Genomic DNA, 18,502 nt, shown 5'->3' on the forward strand with positions numbered 1-18,502 from the left:
TAAGTCGGCCTGTGAGGTCTGATTAGTAGCTTTAGTAATTCTTTTCGCTCGTTACTTCCCAAGGGCTCTCATTACTTCTTGGGGAGCTCGAGTAGACAAAAAGTGACGACTATTCCGGAGAACATTCATCGTACTTTGTTATCCCAAACTGTGCCGTGTCACGCAGATATGTTTTTGCAGACAAGTATTGTTGTAATAATCGGATCGATGCTTTGACTCAAAGCCAGGCTCTGCTGACCCTCAGAGCCATAGCGACGCCACGTTGCAATTTTGTATTATGTTTGATAGATATTCTCTACAAAATCTGTTTTTACTTTTTTCAGTTCTGCTGGAATCTTGGGTAGCGTCTTCAAGACAGCCATTCTACTAACATCTTGTTCCGTAACGGTGCCGAGACAATTTAGAAAATGTTGATTTGTACTCAATCAACAACTGGGGAAGACAAATGTTGACCCTTTCAATGTTCTAGTTTCATCTGTTTATATATATCATTATTGACTCGGTCACTCCTGTTGATTTGGCGTAACAAGTTTCAACAAGTAATATATTACCTTGTATCATCAGCAGTCCAAAATGATACTAGACACTCCTTTTTATGGACCAATATCGACGTTAGGGATCTTTTCGTCTAGACGTCTATAGCTGAATTTCTTTGTTTTGTTTTCGAAAACAAAAACATTCAAAAACTGGAAAGTTTGTGGGGAGGGTAAAATTGCACAGGGAGGAAAGAATTCTTTCCTCCCTGTGCAATTTTACCCTCCCCACAAACTTTCCAGTTTTTGAATGTATCTTTGAGATAAGAGAAGATGGCATCGGCCTCGGAAAAGTGACGACCACGACCTCTATATATGTGAGAGATGGTTAACAAAGACGCAGAGACAAAAGATTTCATTGTGACGATAAACTGCATGACTTTATTCACAACTCATGGACACAAAATGTCCAACAATACCATAGAAATTTACACAAAACTTAATGGAAAATTAAATATCCCGGCAAGTAAAACAAAAAAAATCGCAGTATGTACAAAAATAAGAACATTCTTGTATCAACCACAAGTAGCGCGCCCGTGTACACAATAAATACATATTGAATAAATTAGGAATACAGCGTTAGAAAAAAAGGAGCACACATTCCTTAAAGATATGTCGCAAACACAAAACTTAAGAATTACTGTCCAATTTCTTGAACATATGCGTAGAAGTCTAAAGCCTCACACTTCTAGAGGTATTCAACAATTTCTATGTTCCTAAATTCTGACTCGTCACTCAGGTTTTACACTTTTAAATTCAGCCTTTCAATCACTGCAGCCAACAGCTTTTCATTTACGCAAGAAGGCAGTACTACGGCTGTATACGTGGCTATAATACTCTTGTGTACAGTCATTGTCACTGTATAATAGGTTCACTTTTTGGAATAATTCAATTGGAATCTTTTTTTAAAAATGCGATGCTTGTCCATTCACTTTATCAATGAATCAGGGTTATGTGGTCATGGCAATGTGTTATGGTGAACACAACAGTTCGAATTTACTTTTAAACTTTGGTACGGTCTATTTGTAATGGTCATGGGTTAGTCACGTAGCTGAGTATTGGATCAGCAGGATTTAGTAATTGACAGTGGCAAAAGCACACGGCCATCGACAATGGAGAAGGTGTAGGGCAGCACAGATTGAGAAAAGTAGACGGCAGTGGGTATGTTTACTTACTCGCAAACACAACCACTGCCACTAAACAAACTGTTGCACTCAACCCTCCACCTTTCAGTCGTTCATTTCTGTGTACCCAAAGAATTCTGTGGTAAAATTCTGGTTTCCTTTTTGCATAATCGAAAGAGCATTTCTGATGTGCAAACATCACCAATTCCACATTACGCTTGACGTAACCAAACAGCCCTGATCACTGACTAAGGACAAGCATGCAATACCTCTTTGTCTCACACTCGTCTCTTATGTGTATCAAAGACAAATTCCGTACATTCCTCTACAATTCAACTGGAATAATTTTATACATATATATGTGATACAGGTCATCATCACACAATTTCTATCACTACAATAGAACAATTTTTCACACGATTCGTTTGACACCAGCAGACATTATTCAAGCACAAACATTAATGTATACTCATATAATCCATTCAAGTCATGTAATATTTATCATCTTCAGCAAAGGTTTCCCAGTGGCTGCATATAAAATCTACGTAATGCTGATAGTTGGTGCGGTGCCCACTGTGTGTAGCACCGTGGAGATGCATTGTTGATAGTTAAGGAGTAGGCGTTATTTTCAACGTCATTTTCTCCTTGTTTTTATAGCAATCTATTTTGTAGCTGTCACTCCATGAAGAGGTAACTTACTACAGACAGAGAGCGATTTTTCTAGCCGTTGGATAGACCACTGACAATAGTGTATCCAAAAACAAAAGGGAAACCAAAAATAGGGGTGACGTGATAGAATAACACATGTAAACAGAAGGTGGAATAATTTACATAATTAGTACCGTTCTTCCTGAACATTTTAAACGAGTAGCCAATAATTTGACTCTTTTTAATTTTCTTATGGCTTTACTTTGGACGTGTTTATGTCGAGGCAAACAGGGTTCCCATGACTTAGTGTGGTTATCCATATCCCCACGGAATTTCAAACCAGACGCATTAGCACAATTAAATGTGCATACGTGGTCTGGACCAGGGCGTGGTATCACAACCTTAATACTTTAATTGTCGTTTCTATTGAGCGGCGATGTTGTTCTTTCGAGCATTTGAACTCTCTTCAGACGAGTGGAGACTCGTGTTAATAGACAGTAAGTCGACGTATATGTATTACACGGTCAACTGGTCTATTTTGTCACATTGACAACCCCTGCCCTGGTAACAAGCCTTTTTGAACGTCATGTTACTAAATCTGGACCTGAATGCAGCCAGAGACCGTGTACGGCCGTCACTCCCCACTCCATCAATAACGACATGCGCCATTTCACAGGCGTCATGTGCCCTCGACCTCTGCGTCCTTTTACAAATGTGCTACAAATGTGCTTTCGTCGGTTTGTTCGCGACCCCGCAAAATCTGCGAGACAATCTTTTCGTCCTAGGGGGTACATAGGCCCTACCGGTTTGCCCCGACAAAACGCGTTCCACGGGTTGTTGAACATGCTTAAAGTACCAAACATTTCGTGTGTAGTGGTACCTTTTGGGTTCAAGAACCGGTAATATTATATGTATGTTTATATAACACACTTTCCATAACGCATGGCAACACTCTTCATGCGTGTCTAGGCCGAGAGATTTGCCAAACTTCAATACAAAGAGAGTTTCGCTGGCTAAAAACAAGATCGGGCCTTGAAGCCATAGCAGCAGTTAACGAAGTCTACACATTACATCGTTGGTGTGTTTCGGATTTCAGCGGTAAAAACATCAAACCGCTGTCACCCTGAAAAAAGGCGAATGTTGTATTTTGAACAAACACCCTTCTTTCACTTGACAAAGGAAGATGGAAGTGGCCAAATTAGCTGAAATGTTGCAGACTTCGGCAGAGAAGATTTTGTTTCACCCTCGATCCCCTGTTCACTTACAGTTGCCCCATCAGGGAAATTTCGGCAAGTCTGTCAAAAAACATCCCCAGGTAAATATAGGGCAATAAAAATGAATAAAGGTCTGGTGCGGTTAGATGGGAAGTATCGTACAGAGAAGGAGTTAGTCCTGGCAGTTGGGGGAGATTAGGTGCGATGCATAGTTTGGTCATACCTGGATTTCAGTGGGGAATCAAGTCCACTCTTAAAATGACACATAAATTCTCTCTTTCTGACATAGAACAATGTTATAGATATATCTATGTTCATGGCATCACTGGAAATTCCTAAAGTAGCCAAGTCAAAATCACGTCATGAAATCTTCACATCAAGTACTGACTACCTGTTGTCATAAGACATAACAAGTGTTCCTAAAAATTGAGATTGTCGGGGTCAGATTCAAGTCACCAAGTCCTACCTCGTCATTTCTCGGGGGTCGAGACTCCGTCTCCCGACAAACGTTGTCAGAATTTTCCCAGTTCTCCACCAATCCTCCACCTGGAAGATATGACTGTCTTCCACTCAGCAGCGGCATGCAGCGATCCAGACGCGAAGCGCATCCTTACTAGGTTCCCCGCCACACATAAGGGCGGGACGTCTGAACTGTTCGGATGTTCACAGAACGTCGAGTCTCAGTTCTTCTTCTTCTGCTTCTTTCCTCTTTTCTGAGCTCGTGACATTCCATGGTCCCTTCGTCGTCTGGACCGGCCGCTTTTATGTCTGGGTAAAAAATGAGCCGACCGTTGTGTTTTTTTCGTCTTCTTTCCTCTTCTTGGCCTCCCGTTTTTAGCAATACTCAGGAACCACCTGACTCCCCTGCGGTATCTTTTCTTGGGGTGCAGCGCCGACGAGTAGGTGTTGAAGTTGTTCTGCTCGATGATTTCGTGCCATTTGCAGTTGTCTCGTTTCTTCTTCTGTGGGGTCAGACAACAGAAATGATTTGTGATAAGATCAGAGACTAGAGCTGTGCGAATCTGGGTAGTGATATGTGATGGTATGTTAACAGAGGATCTTTGTGGCGCAGGTGTTTCGTTTTTCGCTGGAGGGTACAGCACTGACGTGACAGTCGTGTTATAACCCTCGCAGTAAGCCAAGTCCTAAGACACGTATCTCACATGCAATAATCAATCATGTATGAGAATGATAACGCTTCTAGACATACAACCACCTGTAAACTGAACGACTCGATATTGTGTATCTGAGAGTTTGCAGAAGGCTTCTGAACATATCCAGTCGTTAGAATGGATCTATATCTGTCTATTGTCTTTTATGTTGTTTCTGAAAATTTTTCCCGTTTTGCTTGCTTGATTTTACCTCTAGACAGTCCCTCCAGACAAAACGCCCATCACGTGGGAATAATACTTTCCTAGCTTTGAAGAGTCTCGCGAGGGATCAATGGAGATTTTTTTTTACTAACATCTGTCCAACACGGGTCAATTTGGCGGGGCAAACCCGCTCACCCGTGTGATGTTCTTCAGTTTTCAAAACCGCGTTAGCGTTGCCTGCTTGATGCCAATGCTCATCAACTCAAGCATCCCCGGGGAAATTCTATCTATCTTTGTTTGGATATGAAACTGCTGCCTGTCATCGCCATACAAAGTGGCGACAGACTGTGGAATACCGGTGTTACCACTTTCCTAGCCCGGGGCAATACAGCTGGCAAATTTGTCTCTCTTTCTTCTCCCTACTCCTCAATGTGCCAGGGAACGTTACTTTCCCTGAGTGCCGTAACGCGGACTGATACCGGACCACGTCCCGGGCGCTTGCGGGACGTGTTTCAAAGGCAGTTTACAGCCTGGCTAAATTGATCGTTCTACCTAATGCACTGGTCGTCTTGCACTTTACATTTTTGGCGTGCCTTCGCTGAAGAAAGTCGACACCACATCTATTCATGTTTTGTTGTGTTGTTGTTCTAACCTTGTGTAAACTAGTTACTATAACATTGCTTACACAAGATTGTCAAAGCGTCTGAAGTTGTGCTTTTATAGTCGGAACGCGCCAGAGAGACACTCTATACCTTCCCTTATTCAGAGTCATTCAGCGCGCCTATTGAACAAGTGGTTTCACGGCACACGACGGACTGTTTTCCGTTATCAAAACCAAACCCTTTCATGTCCTGTTTTCTACTGTTCCACTTACCGAGCCGTACACCTTGCCCCGTTTGTTCATCGCCAGGTACAGGCCGCTCTTCACGCCTTTGATGGTCACGATCCCTACGTCCACTGCTGTCATCTCTAACAGAGCTAGACGGCAGAAATGGACAAGGTACGGTCTATTAACGGAGAAGTCAAACAGAGGACGAAACACAATGACAAAAAAACAAACAGGATGCCCTGTAATGGGACAAGAAAGTGGTGGAAATGGCGAGGAAAACACGAGCGGCATTCCCACTGCCCGATTATGCACGTGGGTGAGCAGAATGCACCGATTAAAAGTTCCTGCACACAAGTCTATTTTGGGGGCATACTTTTTTAAAGTGCTTAAGAGGTGAATATTTCAAGCATGCTAACCAGCGATCGGAGATAAATACTTCTAAAGGGGCCATAGGTCCTTTTAAAACAATTTGATGGCGAGATATGATTGGCATCTTGTCGCGTTGTTGCAGGTATTACTGAGCTGGGCGGAATGGCACCACAGGTGGCATGGAAATGGCTTATCAAATCTCTGAAGGTCGTGATAAAGACGCTTAACAAGAAAGTATCCAGGTCTTTTGTGCCGGCCTTAACACTTACAGATACTTAAAATATTTATCGGAACATCTGAGGACTTAAACCTTACGGTGCGAGATCGATTCGAGATCATCCCCCTCCACTTGATAGATATCTGTGGATCCGTGGATAGACTTATTTGCACTACAATTAGCGAAATTGCGATGATTTGTCCATGTCCACCTGCCGGGTGATCGGATTGTCACGGGGAGAAATGACAGTAGGTAGCCTTACCGTAGGGCGAGGTGTGATCCCGGGTGCCGTTCACCTTCCCGTCGGCGTTGATCTGCAGGTGAAAGCGTGTGCGGCAGTACAGGCGCCGCTCGTGCCCGACCAAGTGAGACCAGTCAGGACGGTTCGAGTTCTCGCTCCACGTCCCATATTCAGGCGGTACTGATCTCTCCACGCGGGTACTCGCGGTTGTTGTGGTTACAATCAGGTCCAAATATCCTCCCAGAACGGTTAATAGTAATGCCAATAGTCTCACTTCTGCCCCCATTCGGTCCCAGGCGGTCCGGCGTGTCGTCAGTCTGCGTCGGTCTAGACCGCGTAGTGCCGCGGGCCGAGGTCTGCCCTGTACAGGGGGTGTGAAGTAAAGTGTGGCCGTTCGGCCTGAGCCAAGTCTGGCGGCGAATTCCTCAGGTGAAGCCGTACCTGCGACATTGCCTTGGTTTGAAGAATGTCAGGTATTCACGTGGGAAACGCAAGGGGGTGAGACGACTCACTTACCACATTCCCTGTCCGTCGGCATTAGTTTTCGGAAGTCGTGCTGGCGGCGATGTAGCCGTCGGCATGCTTGCTCACCTCTCAACTGCAGGGTAGGTCGGTTCAACTTGCCCGCCCGATCCCGGATCAACACATGATTAAGTCACCCACTTGCTGGGCCTTTCCCCGCCTGCGCGCTTGTTTGTTGTCCCAGTGTTTGGGTACAAGCGCCCTACGTATCCAGGAGCGCGCAATAGGAGGCAGGTGATATGCTATGCCCACTTTGTTGCGACCGCCGTGGTCAGAAACTTTTAAGTGGTTCTTGGGTATCAATTTGTACAATACGCCGACGTCACCGTTTTTGGACGATCCACACGGCGCGCAGTAGAGACCCAACAGTCATGACGGAACTTAATGGCATTTTCCTCATTGTCCATTTGTCGGGTCTTTCAGGTGAGAATTGTCCCCAAACAGCTGCTCTCCTTGCATTATTGACGTGCTTTGTAAATGAGCTATTTTTACACGAGTATAAAGAGTCATTCTTCAAACACAATCACCATGTTTTCTTGTAGCAGACAGAGATATACATCGCACCACGCGCCACCTCTCATGAATTCGTGCTCTGTAAACCCACGGCTTACTTCAATTGGGTGGAAAAAAGCTAAAGAAAGCCGCCCCCTCCACCGAATTCTAAGCCCTGGACAGTCGACAAAGAAACGGTCTCTGTCGTTTCTGGGTTACAACCACGTCAATGGTTTCCAACGAGCCCAATACTAAAAAGCAACATTTTCATCTACAAAAGCGCACCTGGGCGGCCCCTTTATACCCTTTGTATAGAGGGTCTACTCCTATCAGTTGACTAACAAGAGGCAGGCATTTTCCGCTAGTGTAAACAATTTCTTACAGGATGATGAGGAGAGGGTATTTTAAAACATGTATGTAGCGCCGTTCACTCAAAAAATAAGACTGAAGATGTGAACATAATGGTACAGAGATCAGGTGCGATAGAGGGATGACGTCAAGCGGCGGCGACTAGAAGGGCTGGTCGCTCGGTGGCCGCCTCTGTTCTGTACCGTATCGTTACATCTTACAAGCACAAAACAAATTTACCGGAATGTTCTGGAGCTCTAATGAGTAATAATGTACACACACCCAATTTGTGCTCTAGAGCATTTAGGGCAAAACGTATAAAAGCTTGACCGCCGTTTTAGTGGGAAACAGACCGCATATGTAGGTGGTCTCGTGATAAAATCACAGCTCACTAAACACACACAAAGGACACCCATTCCCTAATGAATACCATAATTACTACCCTTTGCGCTCGAAATCAGTATATTAGGCATGGAGAGAAAGGTTTGATGGACACTGATGAGAGCGGGGCTGCATCAGGAGCGGAGGATGACGCTCCTGGGCGGGGTTGGTCTCAACAGTACACCTGTCTGTTTACATGACGACAGCGGAGAAAACGACGTTTAATAACACGAGTAATAGGTGATGTGGTAACGGTTGTAGCATAGCAGGTGGGCAGGTCTTCTGGGTCAGCGGAGATAACCCGAGGAGCTATTCTTCCCGCGGCAGGCCCACAAGGTAGGCTTGACAGGTTTGAGTGGATGTCAGGTCCTGCAAACACCGGGGAGGGAGCGGCCGTCAGGGTTGGTGGAAACGTCCCGTGGGTGCCTCACTGGGTGTGTCGGGAAACATGAGATGGCGAGTGAACTGATCACCTTTGATTCACGTTATGAGACTGACGAAAGCACAATATAAACGGGGATTATTGAAGGGCAGCGGTTATTCTGTGAAATGTTCCGTAGGAGGACAGTGAGTGATAGAGGGATGTTAGACCGTCATTTGTGGGTCCCGTCTGTGTTTTATGGATGGGTGGGTGGTCTTAGTATGTTGGTAGTAAATATCATACACATGACCAGGAAAGGCTTAGGAAATGAATAGGTGCCGACTACACACTAGCGCTAGACTTTTTACAGCTTAGGGAACGTCTATTATTCAGGTATGGGTCTTTGTTCTACCGACATGAAAATTCCTTTCATTCACTTTTTCTCATCAGCCATTCTGTCGGTGTACATTTGACCCCCAATCTACGCTCTATTCCAGTTAGCAAAGGAAACGATGTCACTTTTTCCATTTATTCTTGTGACCGGATACTCCTATTCAAAATACCCCCAGTGTGTAGGTGTAGGTGTATCTCTGATATTTTACGTAGGCTCCATCAATGGTAGATGGTGTTTTCCCACCTGTTAACCACTCCATCTAAGTTCTGTTCCATTAGAAAAGGAAACGATGTCACTTTTCCCATTAACTCCGGTGACCGGATACTCGCTTTCTCTCCACACAATTCCCCCAGTATGTAGGTGTATTTCTGACATTTAGCGTGGCGTAGTCCACCTGTTAACCACTCCATCTATGTTGTATTTTATTTGGAAAGGAAGCAATGTCACTTTTGCCGTGAATGCAGATGACTGAATCAAAAGAAATCCCCGGTATCTTGACGTAGGTGTAACTGTGACGTTTTACGTGGGCTTTATCGATGGTAAATTGTGTTTTCACACTTGTTAATCACTCGGGGTGAGTCAGACCTCCTTCCCCACCTCTATAGACCCCTAAATTTCACCTGAGATGCCAATCGTCCATATCGCCACACCATTCTCATTCTTACCGTTCTGATTCATCATTATCATTCTCTGGTTTCTGTATCTACAGTCGCTCTGGTTCATGTTCAGAAAAGATAAATCTAACACTAGTCGCAATCTTATCCCCGACAAAACTCAAGGGACAAGGGAGGCAGACGTTAAAAACCGCAGCTACTCCTAAACCTTTGACCGAAGCCTCTGCTTGGAGAATACAACATCTTCCTGACAATCAGTCCAGAGATGTTCTCATCATTGCCCAAGGAGGCTTCATACCGAACCGAACCCTTAATGTTGACATCGCTAATCATCAACCACCGACATTTAACACTAAAATGTTTCAACAGCGGCTTTAGCGTGACAACTTGCATTTTGTCATGAATCACATCAAGAGATATTTCACTTTATGAACCTGTCATCTTTTGAAATAGAACTCCTCCTATCGGGACTTTTGTGACATGATAACAACCACTACCGTCAGTCCCCGTTATCCTGAATTGACAGTTATCATCGTCACTTGCGGTGACAGTTTTGTTTCCGCAATCTTTTCAGCAACCGCCCGTATGGATCGGTAGTGAACACCCACAGTCTTCCCGGATACAGAGTTTACCACGATGTCTTTCTAAATCTAAACAGCTCACCATTAAGCAATCGAGGATAGAGAAGGAGCTACAGATCTTGACTCAGTGAATCCCTCTTTACATAAACATTGATTAATACTAATGTCCTTGTTAATACTAAGTAATTCTGAATGTGTTTGGGAGGTCTAAAACGCTATTCATTCAAAGGGAAATATTCCCAGCATTTTCTCTTGAAAGGAAGAGAGGGGGAGGGGGATTTTGGATGGTGAGCCCCCCTCTCCACACACAATCGAACGCGCCCCTAAACGGATAATACAGCGCGGTATAATCTCCTGACAGGTATTAGAGGGAAGGGCGTTATCTACTTGGAGCTTATGTGTGCCATACACAGAGATAGCCAGTGACAATGACGGCTATGTTTCAACTCAATCCACTTCAGGTTATAATCTGAAAAGAAGTTAAGTCCGCGGCAGAGGTTCCCGTATTGGAGCTGGAAAACAAACGTTTCAGCTAGTGTGACTTTGGTATTATCTTTGTCCATATATGGTAGCCAGCGAGGCAAGTGTTCATGGCTCAAGTACGTTTGTTATTGCAAGACAGATCAAATTCGCCACACGTGTTTGAGAGAATTTCGTTCATTTTGTTGTATTGTTGGCCGATAACCCTGCAGGTCACACACATGAAAGCGAGTGTTTTTCCAGCAGGTTTGGGCAGCTATGTTTACATGAGATGAATGTGTTTTGTGTCGCAGTTCTTTACGCAGAAGATGTTGTTACAGAACTCCATTCTCCTCCACACCTCTCGGTAATAAAACCACGGCTCGGAATGCTTTAGACGACATAGTTTAGTTTGTTCGGATAATGTATCTTCCCGCGGTTAGTCAACTTCTCGAGCTGCGGACATGTAACATAACCGTTAGTGATACAGGGCCACTCCTGGGGCCTTTGTGGGCTAATTGGTGTACCGTGATTGCTCTATACAATCCCATAGCTTTTCTGAGTATCTCACAGGAACAATACATGCATGAGACGCGCTTATAGGATGCTGCAGCAGAGTTCTACCCTGGTTCGGCAGTACCTGGCACTGGTTTCCCCGTTCTAACATGATACCGGGAGATGGAGATTATAAGAGATTAAAGCCGGTCTAAAAGGAGGGTTTAGAGGATGATGAGAACTAAGCGGTCTTGTCTTATCGATATTATAAGGCAGAACGGATTGAGATCCGTCAGTGTGTTTTATCTTGTCCGCCTGTCTCCCATCCTGCAATGTGGGGTTAAAAAAAGGGGGGGACGTGAGGACATGTCTGCCGACCCAAAATTCTTTAAGACACGTTTGCCTGAAATTACCCTCTTAAAACGTTGCACTCATCTACAGGTGGTTCATACATTTTGCTACCAATAAGGCAAGCGTCCATTGGGCGTGTAGCTTTGGCAAGAATATGGAAAGGAAATGGCAAAAATAAGGAAAGAAAGACTCGGTGTTCTTTAGTCTATCTCTCTTTGCATTCATCGACTTTCGCCCAGAGCGGGCGGAGCAGAAGGGAGGTACGTCTGGTTGCGGGAAAAAGAGGGGGTTTGGTCCTCAATAAATTAAGACGTTTACAAAATTCATCAAAAACAAATATAGTGCTTTAGGTAAATACGGAGAGGCAGTGACCCGGCCAGCCGGGAGCCAGTACGGGCCTTGTGTGTCGGTGTAATGTTGCCGCACAACAATACTGAACATTCTGAACATAGTTTCGTCCTGGTGCAAAACCCAGCTACTTGACCCCGAGAGCAAGGTGCGATTGTGGAACGTTTCACACCGAGCAAAGCCTGATAAGTCGGGTTAAACCACTTGCCCAAAGCAGCGAGCTGCCACGACACGCAATGCGCTGTTTCCTTTCAATGGGCGGGAAAATGCTCCATTTCTGTTGCCGCTTTGCGTGGCGGGTGCGTTAAACACCAGTCTTTGAGCTCTCAACGAGCGCCGTAATGGAGGACTTTAATTCCACCGGCTGAAAAGTGCATACATTTGCCAGATAAAGGATAGTTCGGTCTTCATCCGATGATAGACGCAAACGAGCTTGATTTCTGTCAAATTAGCACCGCTTCCAAATACTTTCCGTTTGAAACGCGCTTTAGGCGGTCAGGCAAAACAAAGGAAATTGGGCAAGACCGATCGGTTTGATGTTTGAAAGAAGGCACAAACTAACAAACAGGAAAAAAGGTGATGAAAAGTTGTTGGCAGACGTCTCTAATGTTAGTGGCTAAGTGGTTTGGGGTACGGAAGCAAACAGGTGGAAGCTAGAAGAAGGTATGTGGGCCGGGGACACAAGAACTTGCGGACAAAAGATCGGGAGGGAGTGGTGGCGGTGTAGACTTGCAGTTGTTGTCAATTCCAAACTAAAGTTCCGCAGGCTTGAAAGGCATGCGCGTGTCGGCATACATTGATGATTTATCAAAATAGAAATGAACACCGTTACGTTGAAAAGGCGGCATGCCTTTTTGTCAGGCCCTTTGTCGAGCGTTTATGGCTTCTCGCCAACAAAAAGAAAGACTTCTCATTGAACAGCCATGAGTAAATGAACGACTTTTAAAAGCCTAGATAGCTCCGACCAGGGCTGTTACTGGTAAAGCCTAGCAATTAGCTACACTAACTGTTGGGTTATGTCTATTCGAGGGGTTTGCATAATTGGAGAGGGCAAACAGCAGCTAAAAACTTGAATCACTTTTCCGTCAATACAACGCGAGTAACATCAACGTGGGAATGTCCAAACTGTTTGTACTACAGGGTAATTAGTCACAATTGCGCACTCCGTCGGCATATACTGATCTCCAAGCTCCGTTTTACTTGACCCGCACTTATGTTGGATACTGTAGCATTTAAACACAACAATGTAAATCCCCTCTTTTCTTCCCGTCCGCAACTATTCAGGAATTCAGACCACAGTTACTTTGAGCTTTTCATTCGAGCATCCAACGTGGACCGGTCAGCCATGGGAGAATTGGTGCCTTTTGTCCCACTCTAGACAAGCGTGGAGAATCCACCCGTTTACTTCTAAACACTGCCAAGATCATAATGACTGGTACGAGGGGTTAGCACACTTGGGACCGGCTTCTTGGTGCCAGACTATGGACCAGTCCATTCACAAGACTTAGGGGAGAAGTGGGGGTACTTTAGAACATTTCATTCATGGGGCGCCGGTGTCCGGGTAGGGAAATGGCAAACTCGTGCTGGCTTAGGATGTGGGAACGATTTAAAGAAAAATAAAATCGGTTTGAACAGTCTGCCTGGTATAACATAAAGGTAATTTCATCTGCACATATACGAAAACGGCCAAAGGCTGAGATAGTCAGCAGCGGTCTAGTAACTCAAGTATTGACTGGCAAACTTTTTTGTGTCACAACAAGGCCTTCTCCGCTTAACAAAGTTTAATTTTGTTTCACCTCTCCGACTTCACCACACTTACTTCCTTAATTCCCCTAAAAACACACACAGATCCCACATCATACGCGAGCTGCGAGCACGAGGTTCACACTGACCCGGCTGGCGTGACCCGTTAGTAACATCAAGGGGCGGGAAGCTCCGATTGAAGAGTCTTGGGGGAAGAGCTTATCTAAAACCTACACAGAAAATCCAGGGGTCAAGAAAGTCCTCAAAGAAAATCCAAAGGTCAACCACTGCACTTAAGGACCAGCAGAATTGGCCCCGGCTACTTTGTCAAGTATTTCAGATTATCCTTAAAGTTGTTTCATATGCTGACAGCTTTCTTTTGAAGTCTGGTCTTGCATTTTAGGGAACTGATAATGGATGTGTGCAAGGTCATGATTCATTGCGGTGAAATGCCTTGTATGTAAATATGTGAGTAAACGTAACTGTATAAATGCGTCGGCACCTGTCTGAAGTAAGGGTAGGTGGGGTCATGCGAAAGTGCACATTGAGTCATGGAAATATGTGGTAGCAATGGTAGCTTCATATCAATAATAAAGGGTACTTGAATATATCTAGTTTCCTGTCATGGCCATACAATGAAGGAATTCAAAAGTGTACATTGACTCATGAAAATATGTGGATGAAAAAGGTACTTGAGAATACTTAATGTCCTGCCATGATTATATAATGGAGGAATTAAGAAGTGCACAATTGTGTCATGGAAATATGTGGTAGCAAATGTAGCTTCATATGAGTAGAGAAATACACTTGACTACGCCTAGTGCCTTGTCATGGTTCAATAATGCTATTCACTGACATTAATACTATTGATAAAATAATGTTTGTGGGTGCACAGAATTGTATGCCATTCCTTTGCAGACCTATTTAGCTGACACCTGTTTCCACACAAATGCATGAATTATGCTAACACAAAACAACATGCATATATCAATCTTGTCACCTATTATGTACAACTTAGCTAATAATTTTCACAATTATGTGTCGTGATAATGCAAAACAATTATGGAACTAGGGTTACAACAGATTATATATCAATTTGCATAAAGCATATGACACCGCATACATTTCAACTTTGTTTCAATGGTGTGTGTGTGTGCACTATGTGTGTGTGTGTGTGTTTATATCCGAGTGTGTGTGCATTATGAGGCTAACAGATAATTACATATGCATGTATACACTGGTGTAGAATACTTTGGCATAGGAACCTGGTTACAATGACTTGTCATTCTGACAGAAGATAGAAATAGGACAATAAAGTATAAGAAGAGGCAATTGTGTTTGTGGGTAGTTTATAGTGACACAAGGGTAAAGTACTGTTTTAGTGCAGCTTTTGTTGGATTTGATCATGCTTTAGTTTTAGATGCTCCTGAACATGGCACAGTGGGTGGCATATTCCAGGTAACAACAATAGACACTAAAGTTGATCTCACTTAAACCTGTTCAAAATGTGTCAGCATCTTTAGGATGTAGAAAGCTGTCATAAAAGTTCCATAATCCCTTTTAAAATGAGAAAGTATTTCTGGGTAACACAAAACACCAAGATTTAAAGGCTTGATGTCGGCAAGTACAAAGTCCTTGCCGGTTACAGGTGTGGTTACCTTGATCTTTATTGTCACCTGCTTTGACTGTTTTCTCATGGGACGAGGGGGCACAAACCACACACAGTCAGCAGCGAGCCAATCTCACATCTGATGTAAAGAAAGTATTTCTTTCTCTCATACTTTCTGTATTTGGGGACAAACTAAATCAGGATAAATGTTGTCATAACCTTCAAAGGTTAATATATCCAAAGCCTCCTTTTCAGCTCTCCAGCAATGCCTTACAGCCGAGCCACTCTGCAGTAATTATTGTTTGGGGCACAATGCCCGGTGTCCTGACATTCACATCTTCACGTGTGACCTCCCAGAAAAATGTGCTGCATTCAGGCTGGTGTGTGAAAATCCTTGGATTTCCATTTGCCAAGGTGTGTACTGTTCTGGGAATACTTCGTTAAGGCTGACTGTCATCGCCCTCTCAACGTGGCCATCTCTACTGACATGCTTGAAGTTTGAGACATAATAGCTTTCTGTCTGGTTATATATGGACAGCATTGTCCCATCAGCTGTGATCCGCACCTTTATCATATCACATGATCTTAGGACAGCCACCCTTAGCCGTGAGGCTGTCAAACTGGCCATGGTCAGCTGGCTACCTTGAGGCTGTAGTGACCTAATTTATGCCGATGCTTCTTTTCTAATCAGCTTTAATTCCACTTCTATCAAGAAGGACAATCTCCCTCAATTAAAGCACTGTGGCCATGATTTACATTGCTCACCAGACCATGGAAATAATTGGCTGGAAAGTTCGTTGGTATCCAAATTCCCAACCATTCCAGCCTTGCTTTGAAACGGTGTAATCAGAGGGTTGCGGGCACCTGTTATCTCGGACAACCCTTATTGGGTAGCAGCAATTTGCTTGGCTCGACAGTTCCTCCCCTCCCCCCATTGTGTCTCCCCGGTCGGCAGGCTCATCTGAGACAGTGTTGATATTAATAAGACCTCTTGAATGTCTAAAGCTCGGATTAGCACTGCTCTACTTGTTTCCTCGCCCGAGTAACTTGGTGGGAAGATACACAAGTGATCGCTTACTGAAGGACCACAGCACAAGGTATTGTTACCATGTTGAAAGACGATCAGACCAACACACCATTTTGTTATCTATTAGGTAGACCACCCCAGTTTGGTTACCCAGGACTGATGTGTCGTCCCACCTGACTTGTCACTCCTTTGTCTGCGAGCGCTTTTGCCTTTTTTTTACCTGTCTTCTCCGAAATCATCCATCTTGTCAGCTACAGTAACACTACTCCAGCATTTAGAACCCTATCCCCCCAACAAGGCACTCCTATCAGCTAATAGCCTCTTAATAGGTTGGTTTGCCCCATTTGGGGACCCAACTGGTGAATCCTACACTGTTTTGGCTGGGCTTTTCTGTGTTCACAGGTGTAAGCGGACTGCTGTGGCTGAAGTCTTTTGTGCAGGTGCACGTGGCTGTTGTAATGAAGATGGCACAAGTCTGCCATAGGTCAGGTGTGGTGGCCTGGGGCATGCTGCTGTCTGACACATGACACTGTTTGCTTCAAACACTTTACACAGAGAAAAAACAGTGTATCCCTTTGCGCTGTGGATAACATTTTAGCACACTCCCACTCCTTCCTTTTGATTTTTTGCAAATCCCAAGCCTCTCATTTTCCCTGCAATTCTAACAGTTAACAGCATTACCTCCCCACAGACTCGTGGAATGTGACTTCTTGCATAGCCCTTTTCCCTGGTCTTTCATTTTGGTTTGGGGGGAGAATTGAGTGGATGTGTATGCTAACTGACACAGACCACGTTTTTAGTTCTGCTTAGTACGACCCAGTGCAGAAGTCGAGCACCATTCTATGAAATAAAGCAGAAAGCTCCCACTGTCAGCTGAAGACCTTGTGCCTGTCACCTAACATTTCCCCCCAAGGCTACTCCACTTGTAAAAATAGATAGGACGTGATCAGGCATCCTTTAATGAAAGGGATTCTGTCCAACCAATCTGAGGCACAGCAGATCCTACAGATATGCTTGTATTCATAAATTGTTTTATGTCCAAATCTTAATTCCACATCCTGTATAGTCTTGTCCGCCCTTTGTAACGGCCACGCAGCTACATGTAGTTGGGTAGCCCTGGCTGTATTTCTTTCACAGGCAAACTCATAAATAAAACTAATCTGAATGAAACTGGTGTTCAGAAAATCAGAGTGAAGAAGGGGCACCCCAGCTCCCTCCCTGACCTCTGTTGAAGGTTAGAAACTACTCAATCTATGAAACTCCAAGCAGATGTTGGGATGAAAAATTGCAAACCTTTTCTGGCTTCGTATTTTTCACATACTAGATTATCAAATGGTGTTGAGGTATATTCCTTTGATGCAAATGAATTCATTAATTCACCTAAATGTTATGTACCATAGCATGTTTTCCTGGGACACGTGTGGGGGCTATCTCTATCTTACCAAAAGTCTAGAAAGAATTTTTCTGTCAAGAAATATCAGTGACAAGAATTACTGGACTACAGCAGGCATTGATCTGCTACAGTATGTATTGGATGCTATAGATAGAATGATGGATCATAAGGATGGATAGAATCTGATGAAATAAAGATTTTTCTAAATTACAGAACATTATCAAGGTTTTGTCTTGCACATGTTACGTTTTTCCTCTGACTTTGATATAACTTTTTCACAAGGGTTAATGAGGAAGGGTGTGAAAATGTTGGTGGAATTTTTATCAGGTCAATCGTGTATTTACCAGTCTGCTATTTATCCTTGTGAACTTTCTTAACAAGTTTAATTTTGTTTCTCTTAATCTTATGGTACAATGTTTTTGTTTCTCCAATATCCTTCATTATAGCTATGAACTTCTGAGATAAAAATCCTTTCATCAGGACTTTACCCGAGCTTTAATATCAACCCCTTCAAAGCCTCTTTTACTCCACGCTATCAGTTGCACCCTTTGGAAACACAAAACTTGATGTTGCTACATTCCAGAGACTTCTGCCCAGTGACCAGGTGGGACATTCAAGGCCAGTCACTTCAGTAGGCGTGAGGCTGTCCAGAACACCGCACAGGAAAACTGAGGTCCCCGCTGAGGAGTTGACCTTCCTTCTCGTCAGGATCGTCTGCTGACTTGGTGACGGTTTGTCACCAGTCTGTCAACGTCGTTTCCTTCTGTCCGTTAAGACATGGTCTGGGTGTTCTGTCCACCTTCAGGAGTGTAGGTGCATCCATCTGGGGATGTCGGGCTATGGTACCGGTACAATACCACAAAAATTGTTTACTTTTAGGAACAGATCCAAAATAC

At 44.0% G+C, this 18,502-nt stretch overlaps 1 protein-coding gene across 1 annotated transcript; it reads right to left on the minus strand.

The window, feature by feature from the left end:
• Positions 1-886: 886 nt before the first annotated feature.
• LOC136428599 (fibroblast growth factor 3-like) lies at positions 887-7,898 on the minus strand. The gene is made up of 3 exons (XM_066418241.1): positions 6,510-7,898; positions 5,707-5,810; positions 887-4,481 (listed from the first exon to the last, which is right to left on the minus strand). Exons 1-3 carry the CDS (start codon positions 6,772-6,774, stop codon positions 4,200-4,202), a joined length of 651 nt encoding a protein of 216 aa, XP_066274338.1. The 5' UTR covers positions 6,775-7,898; the 3' UTR covers positions 887-4,199.
• Positions 7,899-18,502: the final 10,604 nt, after the last annotated feature.

This window comes from Branchiostoma lanceolatum, chromosome 2 (assembly GCF_035083965.1).
Source record: "Branchiostoma lanceolatum isolate klBraLanc5 chromosome 2, klBraLanc5.hap2, whole genome shotgun sequence".
Lineage (NCBI taxonomy): Eukaryota > Metazoa > Chordata > Leptocardii > Amphioxiformes > Branchiostomatidae > Branchiostoma > Branchiostoma lanceolatum.